The 19,720-nt window shown below is 44.1% G+C and overlaps 1 protein-coding gene across 1 annotated transcript in view; it reads right to left on the bottom strand.

The window, feature by feature from the left end:
- Cfap52 (cilia and flagella associated protein 52) overlaps positions 1 to 19,720 on the bottom strand; it is a 41,589-nt gene that overhangs the window by 8,559 nt on the left and 13,310 nt on the right. Inside the window, exons 5-10 of the mRNA XM_052757871.1 lie at positions 16,660 to 16,759; positions 15,717 to 15,833; positions 10,799 to 10,899; positions 9,669 to 9,839; positions 6,649 to 6,797; positions 2,732 to 2,877 (exon numbers count right to left, since the gene is read on the bottom strand). Of these exons, the coding sequence (XP_052613831.1) occupies positions 2,732 to 2,877; positions 6,649 to 6,797; positions 9,669 to 9,839; positions 10,799 to 10,899; positions 15,717 to 15,833; positions 16,660 to 16,759 (784 nt within the window). The remainder of the gene's footprint in view (positions 1 to 2,731; positions 2,878 to 6,648; positions 6,798 to 9,668; positions 9,840 to 10,798; positions 10,900 to 15,716; positions 15,834 to 16,659; positions 16,760 to 19,720) is intronic.

Genomic DNA, 19,720 nt, shown 5'->3' with positions numbered 1-19,720 from the left:
TTAATCCCGGAATTTAGGAGGCAGAGGCAGGCAGGTCTCTAAGTCTGAGGCCAGCCTGGTCTATAGAGAAGAGTTTCAGGACAGCCAGGGCTACACAGAGGAATCCTGTCTCAAAAAATGAGAAAAAAAAATGTATTTTAAAATTAAAAAAATTAAAAGTCTGTGGAAACTATATGAGGGGGATCTACAATGGCTGAATGGCGGCTGGGGGGGGGATTGAGGGAGGGGCTTGGAAAGTCTAGCAAGCAGACCAAACACAATGCAAGTGTAAAGTGTCATTTCTTCCTCCCAAAGTGAGCTCAGATGCCTAGAATTCACATGGTCTAGACAGGTTTGGGCATCAGCAAGACAAATGCTCCTGAAGTATGAGGGAGCGAGTGAGCATGTGGAGATGTTGACAAGAGTATGGTGGAAGTGATAAGGGACTGGACCAAAGCCGGTAAGTAGTAGGCTTCCAAAGGCTCAGAACAGGGGAGAGACATGGGCTAGGGGTAGATGTGGCCGGGCAAGTGGAGAGGGTCCTCATGGCACATGCATACACACATTTTAAGGAGAGGAATTTTTTTTTTCCCATGAGAATATTGCTATTTTCACTATATACTTCAGGACTCCAAAGTGCAGAGAGGTTACAGCATGCATCACATGCTGGAAGAGGCAGAGGGACATTTCAGCCCAGCCATTCACCTCAATTGCCTAGATTCTGCCAAGGGTTTCCCCCAAGAAGCTGGGTCTTTTCTCCACTCTGAAAAGCGCTTCCTATGATAGCTGAAAAGAAAAAGGAGGGTGCCCCTTCCCCACCCCATGTGGACAAAAGCAAGGCTTTGGAATTCAAGAAAACAAAAGCGGGCATAGCGGAAATAAGACCCCAAATAAAACCTGTGAGTGAAATGTTTTTAGGATCTTCAAAATGGCTCGAAGAAAACGTTGAATGTAGCAGCATTAAAATGATAGCCAAGGCTGGCATGGTGCCACACACCTTTAAACCCAGCATTTAGGAGGCAGAGCCAGGCGGATCTCTGTGAGTTCGAGGCTGTTCTGGTTTACATTGCAAGTTCCAGGCTACATAGTGAAATCTTGTCTAAAAGTTAAAATTAATAAAAATAATACAGCAAAAAAATTGCCTCTGTTAAAGAATTGATTCTTTATCGCCTGCTTTTAAGAAACAAGAAAGACAATTGACTCAGCTATGGTTCTTGGAGGAAAAGACTGAGTCAAACCAGAAACACATTAACTTGGATTCACAGCTTGGTTCCAAACAGGGTGTTTTCACATCTGTACCTTAAACACCCTTTCTGTAAACAGGTATGTTTATTCAAGGAACACTGGCAACAAGCCAAAGAAATAGTAAAGAAATGTCCTACTTGTTCCTTCTACAATCAAACACCATTACCAGCAGGATGTAACCCAAAGGGTACTCAGAGGAATGAAATCTGGCAGATGGACGTGTTTCACTTTGCAGAATTTGGAAAACTGAAATATGTACACCACACTATCGATACTTATTCAGGATTTCAATGGGCAACTGCTTTGAGTTCTGAAAAAGCTGATTCTGTAATCACTCATTTGCTAGAAGTTATGGCCATTATGGGTATACCTGCACAAATCAAAACTGATAATGCTCCATCATATGTCTCTGTTAAAATGAAACAGTTTTTTGCTTATTATAATATAAACCATGTTACAGGTATACCACATAATCCTACAGGTCAAGCAGTTATAGAAAGATCAAACAGAACTCTAAAGGATATGCTAAATAAACAAAAAGGAGTAACAAAAACCCCCAGAAATAGACTACATAATGCTCTATTAACTTTGAATTTTCTCAATGCCAATGAGAAAGGAACAACAGCTGCAGAGAGACACTGCCAGCTGCCACGATGAGAAACAGCATGTGAAGATGCCGGTAAGCCACGAGCCACGTGGCAAGGTATAGATTAATAGAAATGGGTTAATTTAAGCTGTAAGAACAGTTAGCAAGAAGCCTGCCACGGCCATACAGTTTGTAAGCAAAATAAGTCTCTGTGTTTACTTGGTTGGGTTTGAAAGGCTGTGGGACTGGCAGGTGATAGAGATTTGTCCTGACTGTGGGCCAGTCAGGAAAACTCTAGCAACACAGGTAGATTTAATGTCTGTTTAAAGCATTAGAACTTGACTTTATGATGTATTTTACGATCTCATCAAAATCTTGAATAGGCCCTTCCTGAATTCTAGTACAGATACATATTTTAAAAAGAGTGCCGTGTGGCAGTGGCACACGCCTTTAATCCCAGCTCTCGAGAGGCAGAGCCAGGAGGATCTCTCTGAGTTTGAGGCTAGCCTGGTCTACAGAGCAAGATTCAGAACAGGCACCAAAACTACATGGAGAAACCCTGTCTTGAAAAACAAACAAAAAAAAAAAAAAAGAAAAGAAAAAGAAATACAAGGGTTGACAAAATGGCTCAGCAGTTAAGAGCACTGACTGCTCTTCCAGGGAACCTGGGCTTGATTCCCATGGCTGGAACAGGAGTTAACAATTATCTGTGACTCCAGTCCCAGGGGATCCTATGCCTTTGTCTGGCCTCTGGGGGCACTGCACACACATGGCATACATGCATGCTAACACCCATACACATAAAAAATAAAATAAAATTTAAAACTAAAAAAATAAAATAAAAATGAAAAATGGATACCCTCCTATGAGTTAGTTGCTCTAAAGTAAAGACTTTTTTTAAACATCATTTTAGAACTGTACCTCCCCTTCTCCTCCACCACTGATGATCCGTTTACAGTCACTGGTGGTAGCAATGGCGGTCACTCCAATCCTGTGAGCATTGTTGATGGCGTATATCAGCCGGCCTGTCTCTGGAGCAAAGGCTCGGATTTTCCCATCATCCCATGCTGGCACAAGGAGACAGAAGGCACACGGTCAGTATATTCACCACCTTTCTCTCTGGAGATTGACAATCTCCAGAATCACCAATGAGAGTGAAAACTGGAAGAAATGGTAGGAGTGGAAGAAGAGGCTAGCCCCGGCAACTACCAATACCCTTGTGCCCTTCTCCCCCCACCTCCCAGACGGGTCACACCTGGAAAGGGGAGGAAGAAGCTTGTCCGGGATGCACCTGCCTATAGGTGGATCTCATGGCAGGTGAAGGAGGCCTGTTTTCACTTCACTGTGAGCTGTAGACCTCCACCCTCATCCATGTAATTGCTCATTATTATTATTATTGTTGTTATTATTATTATTTATTACTATTATTATTATTTAGGGGATTTTTTTGTTTTGTTTTTGTTTTTCCAGACAGGGTTTCTCTTTGTAGCCCTGGCTGTCCCAGAACTCACTCTATAGACCAAGCTGGCCTTGAACTCACAGAGATCCTCCTGCCTCTTCCTCCTGAGTGCTGGGATTAAAGGTGTGTGCCACCACCGCCCATCACCCAAGTAATTGTTACCACACCCAGGATGCATCAGTTCACAATTCTAAAACCCTCTTCCTTCTCATCCACCCATTTTTATTGTTGTTTAAGACAGGGTTTCACTCTGTAGCCTGGAATGTTCAAACTCTCAGTCCTCCTGCCTCAGCCTCTCAAGTCCACGCCCCGCTTTCCCCCACTTTTAAGTCTGATACCCCTTCCCTGGTTGTCACCATCTTGCCACCTCAAAAAAAGCCATCACCACCATCACATTCCTCAAGCCAAGAACCTCAGAGTCACCATTAAGTCTTGAGCCCTTTCTGTTCCAAGCAGACAACTCAACAGTCAATCCATCAGGAAGTCCCCTCAGCTCCACTGTTATAAGCATCCGGCTTCTGACCTCCTTCCCCACCCCCTGCCGGCACCAACCCCATTCAAGCTGCAGCAGCTCCTCTCTCCAGGAGCCTTCTCAATAGCTCCACCCCTGCACTCCTGCTTACAATTAGTCACCTATTAAGGGTTGGGATGCACTTTTTAAAACCAAGTCCCCTTCCCAATCAAGACTGCCCCAAAATTTTACCCCACTGTCCCAGAATTAAAATCCAGCTTTTAAATAAAGGATGTGTATATGCTTGTGGGAATGTGTACATGTCAGTTCAGGTGCCCAAGGAAGGCAGAAGAGAGCATTGGACCCCCCAGGACCTGAATTAATAAGTGGTTGTGAGCTGTCTGGTGTGGCTTCTGGAAACTGAACTCTGCAAGGCCAGTATGCACTCTTACCCACGGGTCTTCTCCCCAGGCCCCCCAAATCCAACTCTTCATTCTGCACACTACCTCGTATGTGGTGCCCACCTACCTTTGCCATCACTCTTCCTGAGGCCCCACCCCTCCTGTAACTAATAAGCTGCAGACACACTGACATTCCTGCTACTCCTTAAATACAAGCAGCCAGTTCCCACCTCGGGACCTCTGCACTGGCCATTCCCTCTACCTGGAATACATTTCTACAGGTCTGTGTCAGCTCTTGGACTGTCTCTTGAGCTTAGCAACTTTTAAATAGGATGCTCAAGGTAGATCCCATTTCAGCAAAGGCATGAGGAAGTAAGAGAGAATGAAGGGACAAGCCATGGAAGTGTTTGGAGGAAGAACATTCCAGGCCAACTAGCTACAACAGCATGAGTAAAACCTGTGCGCCCAGTGTGTTTGCAGAATCGGGGAGATGCAAGCACAGCAGGGAAGGTGAGCAGGTCAGGAAGAAGAAATGAGAAGTGAGGAGGGGAGTAGAGAAGGTCCTGCAGGGCCTTGCAGGTGACTGCTGGGTCTTTGTCGTTTGTGGAGGAAGAGACTTGAAAAGCCCAACAACTATCAAGACCTAATTTAATGTTTTAAAATAGACCTTTGGTTTCTGTGTGGAGAACAGACTAGTGGGCAAGAATGGAGGTAGACAGGAGCAGTAAGAGCTACTGGGGTGATCATGAAGAGCTGGCAGTGGCCAGGACCAGGGTGGGGATGGTGACCAGTGATGGACCTATGGCTGTCCTTTGAGATGGAGCCATTGGAGCACATGGATAAAGGTGTAAGAGAAACAGGGGAGGCAAGGATGACTCTAAGATTCCCTTGTCCAAGGACCTGTCAGTTCTGGGCACCATGTAAGTCACTCAGGGGAGAAGACAAGAGGGGAGGGGGCAAGGAGGAATCAGAGCCACGGAAAGAGGGGATGGGCTCCTAGGCCTCTGTTTTAATAGCTTCACTCAGATCCACTTGGCTTTCCCCTGGTGTAAACCAATACATTTATTTTTGACTGCTGGGGAAATTTGATATAGGTTACTCATAAGGTGATATTAAGAAACTATTGCTTCACAGGAAAGTATTTTTAGAGATATATACGGAAGTATTTAGAGGAGGAATAATGTGGTATCTATAATTTGGGAGGGGGTTAGTTTCTTGAGTCAGAGTATCCTGTAGCCCAGGCTAGCATCAATCTTGCTATATAGCCAAGAGTGTTCTTTCACTCCTAATCCCCCTGCCTCTGCCTCTCAAGTGCCAAAATACTAGGTGTTCACCACCATGGTCAACTCATGCTATCTATCATTTATGTTAAAACATCAGTTTGGCATAAATTGTGTTTATGCCAAAAAAAATTCTGTTTAGGGACTAGAGAGATGGCTCAGTAGTTAAGAGCACTAGCTGCTCTTCCAGAAGACCCGAGTTCATATTCCAGGTACCTATATGTCTGTACCTCCAGTTCCAGAGGATCTAGTGCCCTCTTCTGCCTCTGTGGACACCAGGCTGGCATGTGGTACACAGACATACATGCAGGCAAAACACCCATACACATATAGATAGATAGATAGATAGGTAGATAGATAGATAGATAGATAGATAGATAGATAGATAGATAGATATTAAAATTTTCCCTTTTACCAGCACTTAGGAGGTAGAGTCAGGAAGAACAGAAGCTCAAGGTCATCCTCAGCTACATAGCAAGTTCAAGACCAGTGTGTGTTACTTGAGCCCCCTTAGAACACACAAACAAAAACAAAACAAAACTATATGTATGCCCATAGAGTTGTATGCATGAATGTAAAATTAAAAAGAATTCTTTGGGCCGGCTGTCGTGGCACATTGCCTTTTAATCCCAGCACTTAGGAGGCAGAGGCAGATAGATCCCTGAGTTTGAGGCCAGCCTGGTCTACAGAGTGAGTTCCAGGACAGCCAGGGCTACACAGAGAAACCCTGCCTCGAAAAACAGAGCAAAACAAAACAAAATCTTTAAAGCATATCTTAGTTCGAGTTGGATTTTTCTCTCTTATACAAATGAGTTCTAATCCAAAATCCTATACATACTATGCCTCCAATCCAGTTCAGTGTCGAATATACTCCTTGCTAAAAAAAAGGCATCCCTGATATGTGAAATAGTTTGAGAGACATGGTTCCTCTCACCTCGGAAACCACTTGGTAGATGGAACACCAAGGAGAGGCTAGACCCTAAGGGAAGGAGCGTGGATGGCAGAAGGCTGTCCCTGGTGATCCACAGGCAGACATTCATGGAAAATGACAAGAATTGAAACTTCAGCCAGAACCTAGATCCAAACCTCCATTGGAAGCAGCTACCAAGTTTTCTGTTGTTCGGTTGCTGGTTTGAGGCAGGATCTCACTTAGCACAGGCTGGCCGCTAAAACTTAAGAATAGCCTTGAACTCCCGCCCCTCCTGCCTCCACTTTTCAGGTGCGTGCCACCGTGCATATCCCATCACCTGAGATGATGCTCCTGCCGTCTCTCATGAAGTCGATGCCATGGCAGGTCATGTTGGGCACGGTGATCCGAAGCAGCTCCCGGTTGGATACTGTGTGCCACACCCTGATGTCTTTCTTGGCACAGGTAGCAAACAGCTCAGCAGTACCACTGCAAAAGAGCCATTGAGGGATGAGCGAGCCATCAAAGATGCACAGTGTTCGGTGTGTCTCTGGTATCAAATGTGCCTCATAAGGAGTGGGGCAGGATGCCCTTTGGATACCGATTACTGAAGGTGTGACTTAGAGGTTTCTTGTGTGGAGAGACAGTCAATTCCTCACATCCTCTGTGGAAAATCTTTTATAATCTTTTCACTTTTGGAAGAGTTGGGACAAAGTTGTTTATAAAGAAAAAGTTGATTAGAAATCTTTCTAAATCTTGGTAAATTGAAGGAATAGTCACATTTCTTTATTTTAAACTACTTTTGGGTGATATGATTCACATACACACACACACGCGCGCGCGCGCGCGCGCGCGCGCACACACACAAGTATGTATATATGTATGTGAAGTATATGTCTGGATTAGTCTGGAGGCCTGTATACACCTAACCAAGTAGCATTTCTTGAGATAAATATGTCCATGGAATATTTTATGAAAAGAGGAAATTTCAATGAAGTTGAAAAATCTTATTACAATTACACAGAAGAAAATGGCAACATGGCAGAATTCACATGTGCACCCTTTTTTTGTTCAGTTCTGAAAAAATAAGAAATTATGAATAAAAAAAAAAAAAAGGATCCCTGAGTAAGTGGTCAGTCAGACTGGGGGAAAGGGCCACTTGACATGGGATGTAAATTACCAAGGTGTCAGGTGATTACAGATGACTCCAACTTTGATAGGAAAGGGGGTGGCATTAGGGTGAAAAAGCCACCTGGTTTATAAGTGTGAACTTCTCCTCAGTCTCTGGGAAGACCAGAGCTAACCTTTGGTCTAAACACTCCTCAAGCAATTTCTCCATTTCATCTTAAATGTGCTTCAAAAAAATGCTAGAGTCTCTTCAATTTTAAAGTTTACTCACTTTAGAATTAATAGGGGGAAAAAAAAACCCCAAGTAGCTCAGAGTTGAAATTAGGTGGCAAAAGAAACACCTACCTGAGAGTTGTCCTCTGACCTCTACATGCACACCATGGCACACATGCAACTGTATACACACACACACACACACACACACACTCAAATAAATAAAAACTGTGGAAAACAAACCCATATAAAAACCAAATAGATTGGCATTTACATAGAATTGGAAATATAGTTTTAAAGAATATCCTCATAGAGGCTGGAGAATTGGCTCAGTGGTTAAGAACACTGGATTCTCTTCCAGAGAACTTGAATTTGGTTCCCAGTACTCAGGTTGTGTAGCTTACAGCCTTCTGTTAACTCTAGGGCCAGCTGACCCTCTTCTGGCCTCTGTGGGTGCACCCGCACACACATACACCACACACCCCCCACACACACACACACCCACACACGAGAGAGAGAGAGAGAGAGAGAGAGAGAGAGAGAGAGAGAGAGAGAGAGAGAGAATAAAATCTTTAAGTATATCCTTAGAAAAAGCACTAAAACCAGAAATAGATTGATTCCACCAAACTCCTTCGAAAAGGGGAAAATTGAACCTGGTAAGAAAGTGACCCACTTTCCAATAAAGATCCACTTCAATGGGAAGCACCAGCTCCCCATCACCACTGCCAGACCTAAACCCGAAGGACTCAGGGAACCAAAGCAGCAGCTCATCAAATCGGGGACTGAGTTCTAAAACAAGCTTGCATCTGTAGGACAATAATGTTGGTGTCTGCAGTTCAGGCTAAACACAGGAAACTCAGAGCAAAAAACTGGCCAACTTCACGGGACAGACTTTGCTAAATATAACAACGTGCTTCAGAAGCAAGTAGTGCCACATGGCGACTCAAGTTCCTTTTTAACACCAGAACCACCGATGGAGAGTTGACTTCGGTGAGATTATCAGGAAAACCAGCCATTACAACCCAGGAGACCTCATGTCCATCACCTAAAAAATAAAAAAGCCCGCCAGATCAGGAAGACACCAACAAATGACTGGAATGAAGCATGAAAACAGGTGTTGCTGCAGGGGGTGGTGCCTGCCGGTGATCCCAGCAGGCAGGACAAAGGCCCGGGGGTCAGGACTCCAAGATTCCAGCCAGCCTTGGATATGTGAAACAACAAACAAAATCCAGTTTGAGAAAAGGAACTTCCAGGATTTTTTTTTTTTTTTTCCAGATGGCATTGGAAAATCACAGAGAAGGTCTCCTGGGAATGTGCCCTTTCCGGGATGGATTTACCGAGGAAGTCAGCATTTTACTTTTATTTATTATTTTCGTGTGCACGTGTGCTTGCACCACAGCAGACGGGTGGAGGCTGGAGGACAACTCGTGGGAGAGGTTCTGGTGCTCTATTGTGTGGGTCCAAGGATCGTTTAAACTCAGCTTATCAGGCTTGGCAGCAGGTGCCTTTACCCAATAGGCCATCTTATTTGCCCCAAATCCGGCATTTAAAACAAAACAAAGTGTCCAAACTAGAGGAAGGAGAACCAGGGTAACTGCACGTGGAGGCAATTAAAAGCAAAACATGATAAAACCAAAACCATCCATTAGAAGGCTGGAGAGATGGCCCCCAGTTAAGAGCACTGGCTGCTCTTCCAGAGGACCCAGGTTCGATTCCTGACAGCCACATGGTGATGGCTCATAGTCTGTAACTCCAGTTCCAGGGCATCTGATGTGCTCTTCTGGAGTCTGTGGGTATTGCATACATGTGGTACACATCCATACATGCAACCAAAAACACCCATACACTTAAAATACAAATAAATAAATCTTTCCAGGTCCAATAAAATAATCCAGTACACTAGAAAAGTTTCATCAGAAAAATAATTCTATTAACGAATCTTGAAAGTACTTGAATAAAGTGGAATTCCTACGCACACTGCATCAAATCTCTACATTCTAACATTCTTCTTCTACTTACAATGGAAAGACAATGTCCTGGACAGCTTCAAAGTGGCAGGTTGCAATGAGAGTCTCTTTGAAATCGGTGAAGTTAACCCGATAGATGTGTGATTCCTCTGTTCCTACAAAGAACTGGTGTCCCTCTCCCCGGAGTGTGATAGAAGTGATACCGCCTTGCAGCTGAATTTTCCTTTGGGGAGAAGCACAGACGCGAAACCAGAGTCACTCAGCCAGCAAGCACTGGCTTATCTGATTGCAGAGGACACACACTAGTCACGTAGGGTGGGGTGGGCCCTCAAGGAAGGGACACAGCTGGGAAGGCCGGAGCTACTCACAATGGAGCACGCCCAGGATCAGGAAGGAGGCGGGGCTGTCAGTGCACGGCTAAGACAGTCAGAGAAGGTCTGTCAGGGAGATGCGGTCTGAAAGGGCTGGTACAAGGCAGGCAGGCTCATGGGCACAAATGCCCCAGGCCACCCATTTCTGAAAGATAACCTGAACAACTAGGGGGAGACGTCAGATTCCTGGTACCGTGCCTCCTCAGGGTAGTGTACAACCAAGTTATGCACTTATCAAAAGGGTGGTTGTGTCGCTGGGTCACAGTGAATGACTGTGGTTTGGTTTAACGTGACCATTTTCACAGGAAAGAAATCACTAGCCCTTGTGGTTCCAGCTACACGTTTAATAGCAAGATGAAATTCTTGAACCGGACGTGCTTTTCTTTTAAACAGGACCTCACTGGGTAGCCTTGAGTGGCTTGGAACTATGTGTAGGAATAGTTTGTCCTGGAACTCATAGAGACCCTCCAGCCTCTGCCTCCTGAGGGATGGGATTAAGGATGTGAGGCACAAAGCTTGGCAAATATGGTTCTTCCAGTACCATTTAGTTGTTGGATTTAAGTGAACGAACATCTCTCTAGGGCAGTGGTTCTCAGCCTTCTTAATGCTGCAACCCTTTAATACAGTTCCTCGTGTTGTGGTGACCCCCAACCATAAAACTATCTTGTTGCAACTTCATAATTATAATTTTGCTACTGTTAGGAATCGCAATGTAAATATCTGATATGGCCTGGTCTTAGGCAACACCCAGGCTGAGAACTGCTGCTCTAGTGGGCTCTATCTACCCCAACACTATGGGTCCGGAACTCACTTGATGGGTTTGTAGCTGGGGCTTTTGCAGAAGACCAGCACACCAGCTCCAGAGCCGACCAACAAACCACCCATCTTCAGGCACCTGACAGCTGACACTCCCTAGGGGGAGAAACAATGCTGTGAAAAGACCAAAGGGTTTTGTCATTAACAATCAATGCATCACCTGCCACAAGGGAGCATGGTGGAGGCCACACCAAAGCTGTACATATTGTTCGGTTGAAGATCATGATGAGCCTCCAGGTTGGCCAAGACCATTCAATTCTAACCACAAGTTCATGTCTTAGGAGGTAGCCTTCCTGGTCCTGCAAGAAGTAGTCAAGCTTTGCCATCCTTCCTCTCAAAGATGACCCGTGCATTTGCATATACTGAATAGTAATGCTCATATATCCATCCACTCAAGTTCAGTTACAGCAGGAGGCAGAAGCATGGCCTCAGTAAGTTAATTCTTCGGTTACCATGGTTTCCACCAGAACTTAACTCATATAAATGCAGGGTCCAAGTTGACATCCAAAGACAGCACAGGAGATTTCTTAGTGACTATATTTTCTGAGCTAAGGCATATGGTATACAATCTTCCCAACAGTTGAAAATACATTTAAGATTCCAGACAATCTTCAAATATATAGAGGAATGATGGACAATTCATAGTATGCTCCATAAGGTTCTAATTTAAAATGTGCATAATTGCCATGGTTTGAGTGTACCTCCCCCCCCCCCCCCCCCCCCCCCCCCCCCCCCCCGCAAACAAGTGTTTATGATGGAACCTACATCCCAATGCAACAATATTGGGAAGTCCAAACTTGAGATTAGGTCAGGAACCAGTTGTGGTGGTGCACACCTTTAATCCCAGCAATTGGGAGCCAGAGGCAGGTGGATCTCTGTGAGTTCCAGGCCATCCATAGGAAACCTTATCTCAAAAAAAAAAAAGTCACAAAGCCTCTGTTCCCATGGACGGGGATGGTACAAGAGAGTGGTCCAGCACAGAGATGCTCACCTATCTGTGCTCCTAGATACTTGGAAGCTCGGAGAGGAAGAGCACTTGATGCCCAGAATTTTTCACTATAGGCTATCTTCATATTCAGCCTTCCCTTGTGCGATGACGTAGCCCACTGTCCTTCACTAGATGCAAATGCTGGGCTCCTAGAAGCCCCAGCCTCCGGGATCATGAACCGAATGAACTTTCATTGTTTATAAATCACCTAGTTTCTAGCATTTTGTTATAGCTATGCAAAGCCAACTAAGACCATGGCTAATATTTTATTTTTAAACATTCAACATCTACAGTTTATGACTCAATCGCTTATGTCTTAATGAATTTTGAGGGCTGGGTTTATAGCCCAGTGATTGGAGTGCTTGCCTAGCAAGCACAAAGCCCTGTGTTTGATTCCTAGCATCACAAGAGAAAAAAACAGAGGTTTGAATATTGAAAAATAAATACATCCTTTCAAGTTTCTCGAAGCTGGATTTTGCCTGTTGTGACTTGAAAAGCATTCCACAGTGTCTGAGAAGAAAAGCAAAGGCTTGAGAATGAGAAGGAAGAGTGGCAACTATGTGCTTTAATAGACATGTCTTTGCCAAATATATTCCCACTCTGTGACTTGGCCTCTCAGCTGCTTGGTTGTGCCTTTTGTAGAGCTTAGACTCTATGATATTGGGGCCCCACTTATAAACTCTGTGATGGATGTGATAGTTGTCAACTTGACTACATCTGGAATCAACTAAGACCAACAGCTGTGGGTGCCCATAAAGGATTTTCTTGATTGGGTCATTTGAGATGAGAAGACCAACTCTGAATCTGGGCCACCGCATCTGGTAGCAGCCCACATAAAAGGACAGAAGGACGCTTTCGCTTTCTGCCTGCTTGCCCTTCCTCTTGCTGGCAAGTTCATCTATTCTGTTCCTGAGGCATTCCTTTGCTTTACTTCTTCGGGATTCTGATGCAGAATGAAGACTTTCAGCTCTCTGGGACTTCCCTGGGCCTCCAGCAGCGTATTGGTACTGCTGAGACAACCAGAGTCATCATCTGAACAACTACCAGATCCTCAGCCTCTCTATCTAGAGACAATCATGATTGGAGTACTCAGACCATAGCCTGGAAGTCACACAAATAAATCCTCTTTATATATTTATATTCATTCTATCATCAGTTCTGTTGCTTTAGAGAACTCTGACTAATACAGCATCTTTCCTGGATTGTGTCTTCATGTTGTATTTACAATGTCATTACCAACCCCTAGGTCGTGCTATCTTTTTCCCTGAATTGTCTCTTTTGTAAGTTTTATGTTTTATGTTTACCTCTGTGGTCCATTTTGAGCTCATCTGGAAAGGGTTAAGTTCAGTGTCTGGATCGTTGTGACATCGATCCTGGTTTAGGGTGCACGTTTGGGATGTATGGGTGTCCACGTGTACCAGCATCATTTGTGCAAGAACTGTCTTTTCTCTGTCAGATTGCCTTTGTTCCTCCGTCAGATAATGTTAAGAATATTCACGCAGGTCTATTTCTGAGCTACTTCTCTGCTTTTTATTGAAACCACACTGTCTTTATTACTGTAGAATTATGGTAAGCTTTGGAACCGGGCCTTCTAGCCCCTCCACCTTAGCTCTTCGATGGTATGCTAGCTGCTCTGGATCTTTTGCTGCTTTCCATCACTGCCAGAATCAGTTTCTCAGCCTCTGTAATTAACTCTGGGTTTAGGTCACGATTCCATTAAATTTGTAAATCCAGTCAGAAGAACTAGCTTCCAGTGTGTGTGTGTGTGTGTGTGTGTGTGTGTGTGTGTGTGTGTGTGTGTGTGTGTGGTTTTGTTTTGTTGTTGTTTGCTTTGGGTTTTTTTTTATTTATGTTTCATCTTGTTTTTGAGAAAAGCTCTCATGTAGCTCAGGCTGATCTTGAACTCACAATATAGCCAAGGATAACTGTGAACTACTGATCCCTCTGCCACCACCTCCCAGGTGCTGGAAGTCCAGGCATGAGCCCACCAGTGCGTTTTAACATATAAACAATAGTGAGTTTGCCTATCCATAAACACGAAATCTTTCTCTACTATTTCTTCTGTGATTATTTTCATTTGTTTTGTGGTTTTCTCGTTGAGACCTTGTCAAACACCCTGTTGTAATTATTACTGCTACCATCGTTGTCATCCGGGCAACTTCTTCCACTGTAGTACTGTGTATCTATCTAATAGGCCACGATAATGTATCTAATGTATTTATCTAATAAACCATGATAATCCTTTGCCTCGCTCTTCAGAGAACATTTGAGTAGAGGTTCGAAATGAGTAACTGCCCAAGGCCATTTGATTTTCAAGCAAGGCATCTTCAGTAACCCCTCTAATTTTTTTTTTTTTTTTTTTTTTTTTGGTTTTTCGAGACAGGGTTTCTCTGTGTAGCTTTGCGCCTTTCCTGGAACTCGCTTTGGAGACCAGGCTGGCCTCGAACTCACAGAGATCCGCCTGGCTCTGCCTCCCGAGTGCTGGGATTAAAGGCATGCGCCACCACCGCCCGGCTGACCCCTCTAATTTTTTTCATCCCTCAAGCAATCTTTTCTTTCCAGCCACAGGAAAGCTGAGCTGGTAGGACTGCTTTGTGGGATTAACCATCAGTCCTGGAAGAATCAGCAATGCAAAAATTGGTAGGAGGCTTAAATGCCAGCGGTTTGAAGGGCACTACCACACCAACATCTGTTCCCAAGCACTGTTCAGGCATAAAACCAAAACAAACCGACAACAACCAAAAAAACAAACAAAAAAACAAAAACAAAAACAAAAACAAAAAAACCCAGACAAACAAACAAACAAACAAACAAACAAACAAAACCCAGCCAAGCAAACAGAAACTATCAGTAGTTTTCAAGTAGTGTCTTCAGATGGCCTTTGGAGGCCTTGCAGGCCTTGGAACTTACAGGGCTCAAGATAGGTCTCCTTTTCCTCTGATTGGCCTTGTTTTATCTGCTTAGTATTAGAATCTGTCTCTCCTAAATAATTCTAAAAAACACCAATCTAGGCCACACTTTGATCTCTCCTATAGAGTTATTTCTAAATATCCATCGATGTGTATTGTCTGTATCATGGCTTCTTCCCTTTTTTTTTTTTTTTGTGGATTTCTTTAATCCACAAAAGTTTGAATGTTAAATGATGACATGGTTAAGGAAACTGACATTTTCCCAAGAGGACTGCATAGTATTTCACTTCTTGAGAATGTCTGTTAAGTGGGAAAGTAGCTGTGCTTCCATGGGAACCATCTGCCCTGATATCAGAAACGAGACAGGCAGGTGCGGGAATTAGCATACAAACTTTCCAGCGCTTGGAACTTCCTGGGCACATGAGAGATAGCTGTCCTTACTGTAGAAAGTCGTCATTCAGTGGTGGGTCTTTTATTTTTGTTTACATGTTAGTTAGCATTGCCTACTGGAGTTTTGATACGAATTGTTAAGAATCCTGCAACTATGCACTGTTGATGATTTCTTGGTCTCATGAAAGACTTATAGCATCACTGAGGCTAAAATCTAAGATCTAGTTATTAGAGCTGAACACACACACACACACACACACACACACACACACATCATAAAGCACCCCTCTCTCCCTCTCTCACAGATGGCAACTGGACTAGAACCAATGTAGTTTCAGCTCATAAAGAAACAGATCTTGTGCTTTGAAGAGGGGGAAATGGGCAAGGCACTGATTGATACCCTACAGTGACACCTAGGAATGTCCTTGCCCTGAAGTTAAAAACCAGAGAGTAGGGCTTGGAGTACACACCAGTGCGGTTTGCCAACTTGGGTGTGGCTTCGCAACCATTGATAATTTGCCTTTTCTGTCCCCAACAGACTTCTTAACGAAAGGCTTTGCTATCAGTGGCGGGAAGAAAAATGAAGACAAGAAGGATCATGTCATACCTCGATGGGTTCTACTCACCAAGCTGAGCTTGTCCTTCGCAGGCCCAGTGTCTACCAGCAGTTTGGTCCTGGGGTTCATTTTGAGAATGTCCCCAGTTGTAGTGCCGAGGTAGAAAAAGCTGTCATCACCAGCCATCTGGGAGGTCAGAAACAGAAACCTGAAGACCTGAGACTCCCCAAGGGTCTGTGAAGCCCCGTTAGGGAGGAGATGAAAGTCCGTAGTGACTGACAAAGAAGCGCACGGTAACATCTGTTTCCCAAGACTCAAGGATAGGTCAGCCCAGCTGTGAGAGGAGCAGAGTCAGGGCCTCCCGCAGCAGCAGGAGGAAATGTTGGACTATGAATTGTCTTGACACTCATTTGGGTCTGATGCTAACACGCATGACCAGGGCCAATGGCTGAGTCACCTCCAAAGGGCTCTTAGGATAAAGATGTGCCTCTCCTATGAGGACACACATTCGCTTTATCTCACCGTTTCCAGAGGCTACGTTCATAGAAAGGACTCTGCATTAAAAAGAATAAGTCAACGGAGCACAGGGTTCTACGGATGGATTATGGCTCTACATTCAAACGTATTAATAATATCTCTTTGTGAGAAAGTCTGCATTTCAACAATGAATATTCCTATCAGAGACTTTATTTCCAATGGAAGAGGTAACGATAGCTGCAGAGGGAGGTGTTGCATGCTCTCAGTATCACCTGGCCCCCGCACTGCTTCCCGCCAGGTCTGGCTGTGGATGTCCGAGGACTGCTCAGGTCCCAGTATTATAGTGGGACCTCTTAACGCTGCCCAGCTCCTCCCAGCTGCGGTGCTCCCTCTGAGTATACCTCCTCACCAACATTCTACAAGTCTGTCCTTCCTCCCTAGCCTGGCCCAGTGCGCACACACTCCAGCTCAGGACTGATGGCAGGCGCCTGCACTCATTGTTTCTTAACGTAGCCATGGTTGAGGCGACACTTACTCCAGTCGTCATGACTATTCTTTTCTGTTGTCCCGTTTGACACTCAGTTGGCCAGATTTTTCTATTGGGGAGATCCAGTTCCCACACTCGAATTGTCCCACTACAAAGAAAAGTCACAATCAAATGGATACCCTTTTAAACACTGCTTCACATCTTTTAGGTCCTGCCGCCACGCCCCCGTCCCCCCCTTCCAGCTTGAAGTAGAAGCTGAAAGGAAGAGAGATACACATCTTTGAGGATTTTTATTCTTATAGCCCACTGTGCAACTTGAGAACTTTCCCCTCCATCTCATGGCAACCCTCAGAGGTAGGTTTTGTGATCCGCAAATGAGGTGATGCGGACAGAGCTCGTATACAGCAGAACAGGACTCATACCAGCTCTCTCAGACACTGAGGTGCATACTCTTCCGACTGTACTGAAAATAAGCGTGTATACAATAAAGCATACAAGCCAGGCATGATGACACAGGCCTTTCCTCTCAACAAGTAGAAGACAGAGGCAGGCAGATCTCTGGGAGTTTAAGGTCAGCCTGGTCTATGTAGTAAGTTCCAGGACAGCCAGGGCTACATAGTGTAACCTGACTGAAAGATAAATTAATTAATTAAATAATCATGCAAATAAATGTAGAAAAAGAAACAGGGTTCTTCATTTTCATTCTTTCCCTCTTATTGACAAGTACTATTATATACACTTATGATATAGAACATGATGTTTTAACACATGTATACATTATGAAATGGTTAAAATAAACTACTAAGCATATGTATTGCTTCACTTATCTTTTTGGAGTAAGAACGCTTGAAATCCACTTCCAGCAACTTTCAGTGTTATTTGATATATACTGTGTGCATATGTTGTTATGACCCGTAGTCATCATAGCATATACAAACTGAATGTCCATCTGTAGATGAATGGATGAAGGAAGTGTGTATGCATATATACAAAGGAAAACTGTCCAGCCTTAAGGAAAGTGGACATCTGGAGAACATCACTCTGGCTGGAATAAGCCAGTCGCACAAAGACAGATATTGCCTGATCTCACTCACATGGAATCTAAATGGAATGTACTGGAGGCTGGGGTGGGGGAGGGAGAGTGGAAGATGTTTGTTTGGAACACCAAATCTCAGTCAGGAAAAATAAGTCAAGGTGTTCAGTTGTGTTGAAACATTTAAAAGGTATCTTTTTTCCTTTAGAGGCAAGATCTCATGTAGCCCAGGCTGGCCTCAAAACTCACTATGTAACTAAGGCTGGCCTTAAAATTCCTGCCTCTGCTTCCCAAATGCTGGGGTTACAGATAAGCTCCTTGCTTAATGGAGGACAGTTGAGTTTGGGGGTTCCTGTCTCCAAGGAAAGAGAAATGAGACTAAGTGAATGAGAGTTTAAGTTGGTAATTAGTGTGACATGTAATATGTGGCAAGCACTTTACCTCTATATGCTGAGTTCATTTGAATCGATAATTCTGTAATAATAATTACAATACCAAAATGAATATAATCAAAAGACATTGTGTGAAATTCTCAAAGAATTAGTAAAAGTATTATTAAAAAAGAAAATATTGCAAAGAGATCTGCCAACATCTCAATCAGAAAGTATTAATTAGAATATGCCAATTTTTTTTCTACAGAACTGTACACATAGTAAGATTTAAATGTATTTTTAAGTGAAGCGAAGAGAGAGAGAGAGAGAGAGAGAGAGAGAGAGAGAGAGAGAGAGAGAGAGAGAGAGAGAGAGCCCGTGGCCTTACTGGTAGATAGAGTGTAGATGCTGAAACACTGGGATGCCCAGACTGTCTCAAGGACACCGTATAGTGGAATACACGAAACCATGACTGTGATTGAGAAATCAGGGTGTCCTGGTGTCACAACAGAAATTTTAAAAATGTGGATCACTCCAAGTGATACTTAAGAACAGGCATCACATGAAATTGAAGCCAGCTTGGAATACAAATGGTGCAAAAAAGATTGTTTCCCATAAAACTTAAGGTTTGACTTTTGGAGAAACACTGGAAACACTGCCCACAGACATTAGAACGGACCGAAGCCTTCAGCCGCTTAGGAACCAAAGAACTCAGACCCTGCAAAACAAAGAGGCAAGCTGATCTACAGACCACAAGGGGGCTGAAGACATTGAGACAACTTGGGCTGTTTGGGCAGAAAGAGCAGGGCAGGGTTGGAACGTGGTTTGCCTGGCTGGGGAGGGCTTTCATGGATGCCAAAGAATTTACCTCCTCTCAGTGAGTTCATCCTCACTCAGCCATGGAATAGATGCAGCGTGTGTGTCCCAAGGCGGGGACAGGAGACACGATAGAGACTGAGCAGCACAGATTTACTCTGGCCGGGAGAGGAACGAACAGTATGTACCTTTGATGGATGGGAGACGACAGAGGAATTGCAAAGAGAGTTTCACGCAACTTGTCCTTCTGCCTTACAGTTTCCAATTTCTTCCCGTTAAGCTAGTGGGTGATGTGGGAAAGGACATGTTTATGTCTTTCCCCTTCCCCTCAGGACATCAAGCGGGGCTCTGATGGACAATCTGTAAATTAATTTATGCTGTGGGAGAGATGCAGGTTCTGTTCACATGTCCAGCTCCCTCACCTAAGCTGGCTGAAGCTGACTCTGAGTTATGTCCTGTGGCTAATAGCTTAAACATTTGAAATATAACGACATGGTTCTTTTGCAAAATATCACTTCATTAGGCCTAAATCAAGAACAGGTGGCAAAAAATGCCAACCCAGGAAGTGAATCCATGCGATTGTGCAAGTTACTTGGCAAGCATGGATTAGTCCTCATGTCTTTTCAACGACAAAAAGAATCCTAAGAAGGGTTCAGGGCCAGTGAGGTGGCTACGTGAATAAAGGAGCTTGTGGCCAAGCCTGAGTTCAATCCTCAAGACCTATATGATGGAAGGGAAGAGCTGATTCCCACGAGTTGTTCTTTGACCTCCATATACTTGCTGAGGCACATCCATGGACACACACATACACACAAGATGTAAATAAATGTAATAAAAAAAATTTTTTAAAGAAGCTTTTAACCATTCCGTGGAATCTTTCCAGTAGAAC

The sequence above is a fragment of the Peromyscus californicus genome, unplaced genomic scaffold, assembly GCF_007827085.1.
Source record: "Peromyscus californicus insignis strain IS unplaced genomic scaffold, ASM782708v3 Scaffold_3__1_contigs__length_106647218, whole genome shotgun sequence".
In the NCBI taxonomy this organism is placed as follows: domain Eukaryota; kingdom Metazoa; phylum Chordata; class Mammalia; order Rodentia; family Cricetidae; genus Peromyscus; species Peromyscus californicus.
The sequence above is the reverse complement of the archived record's forward strand: the minus strand, read 5'-3'. Positions and strand labels throughout refer to the sequence as shown.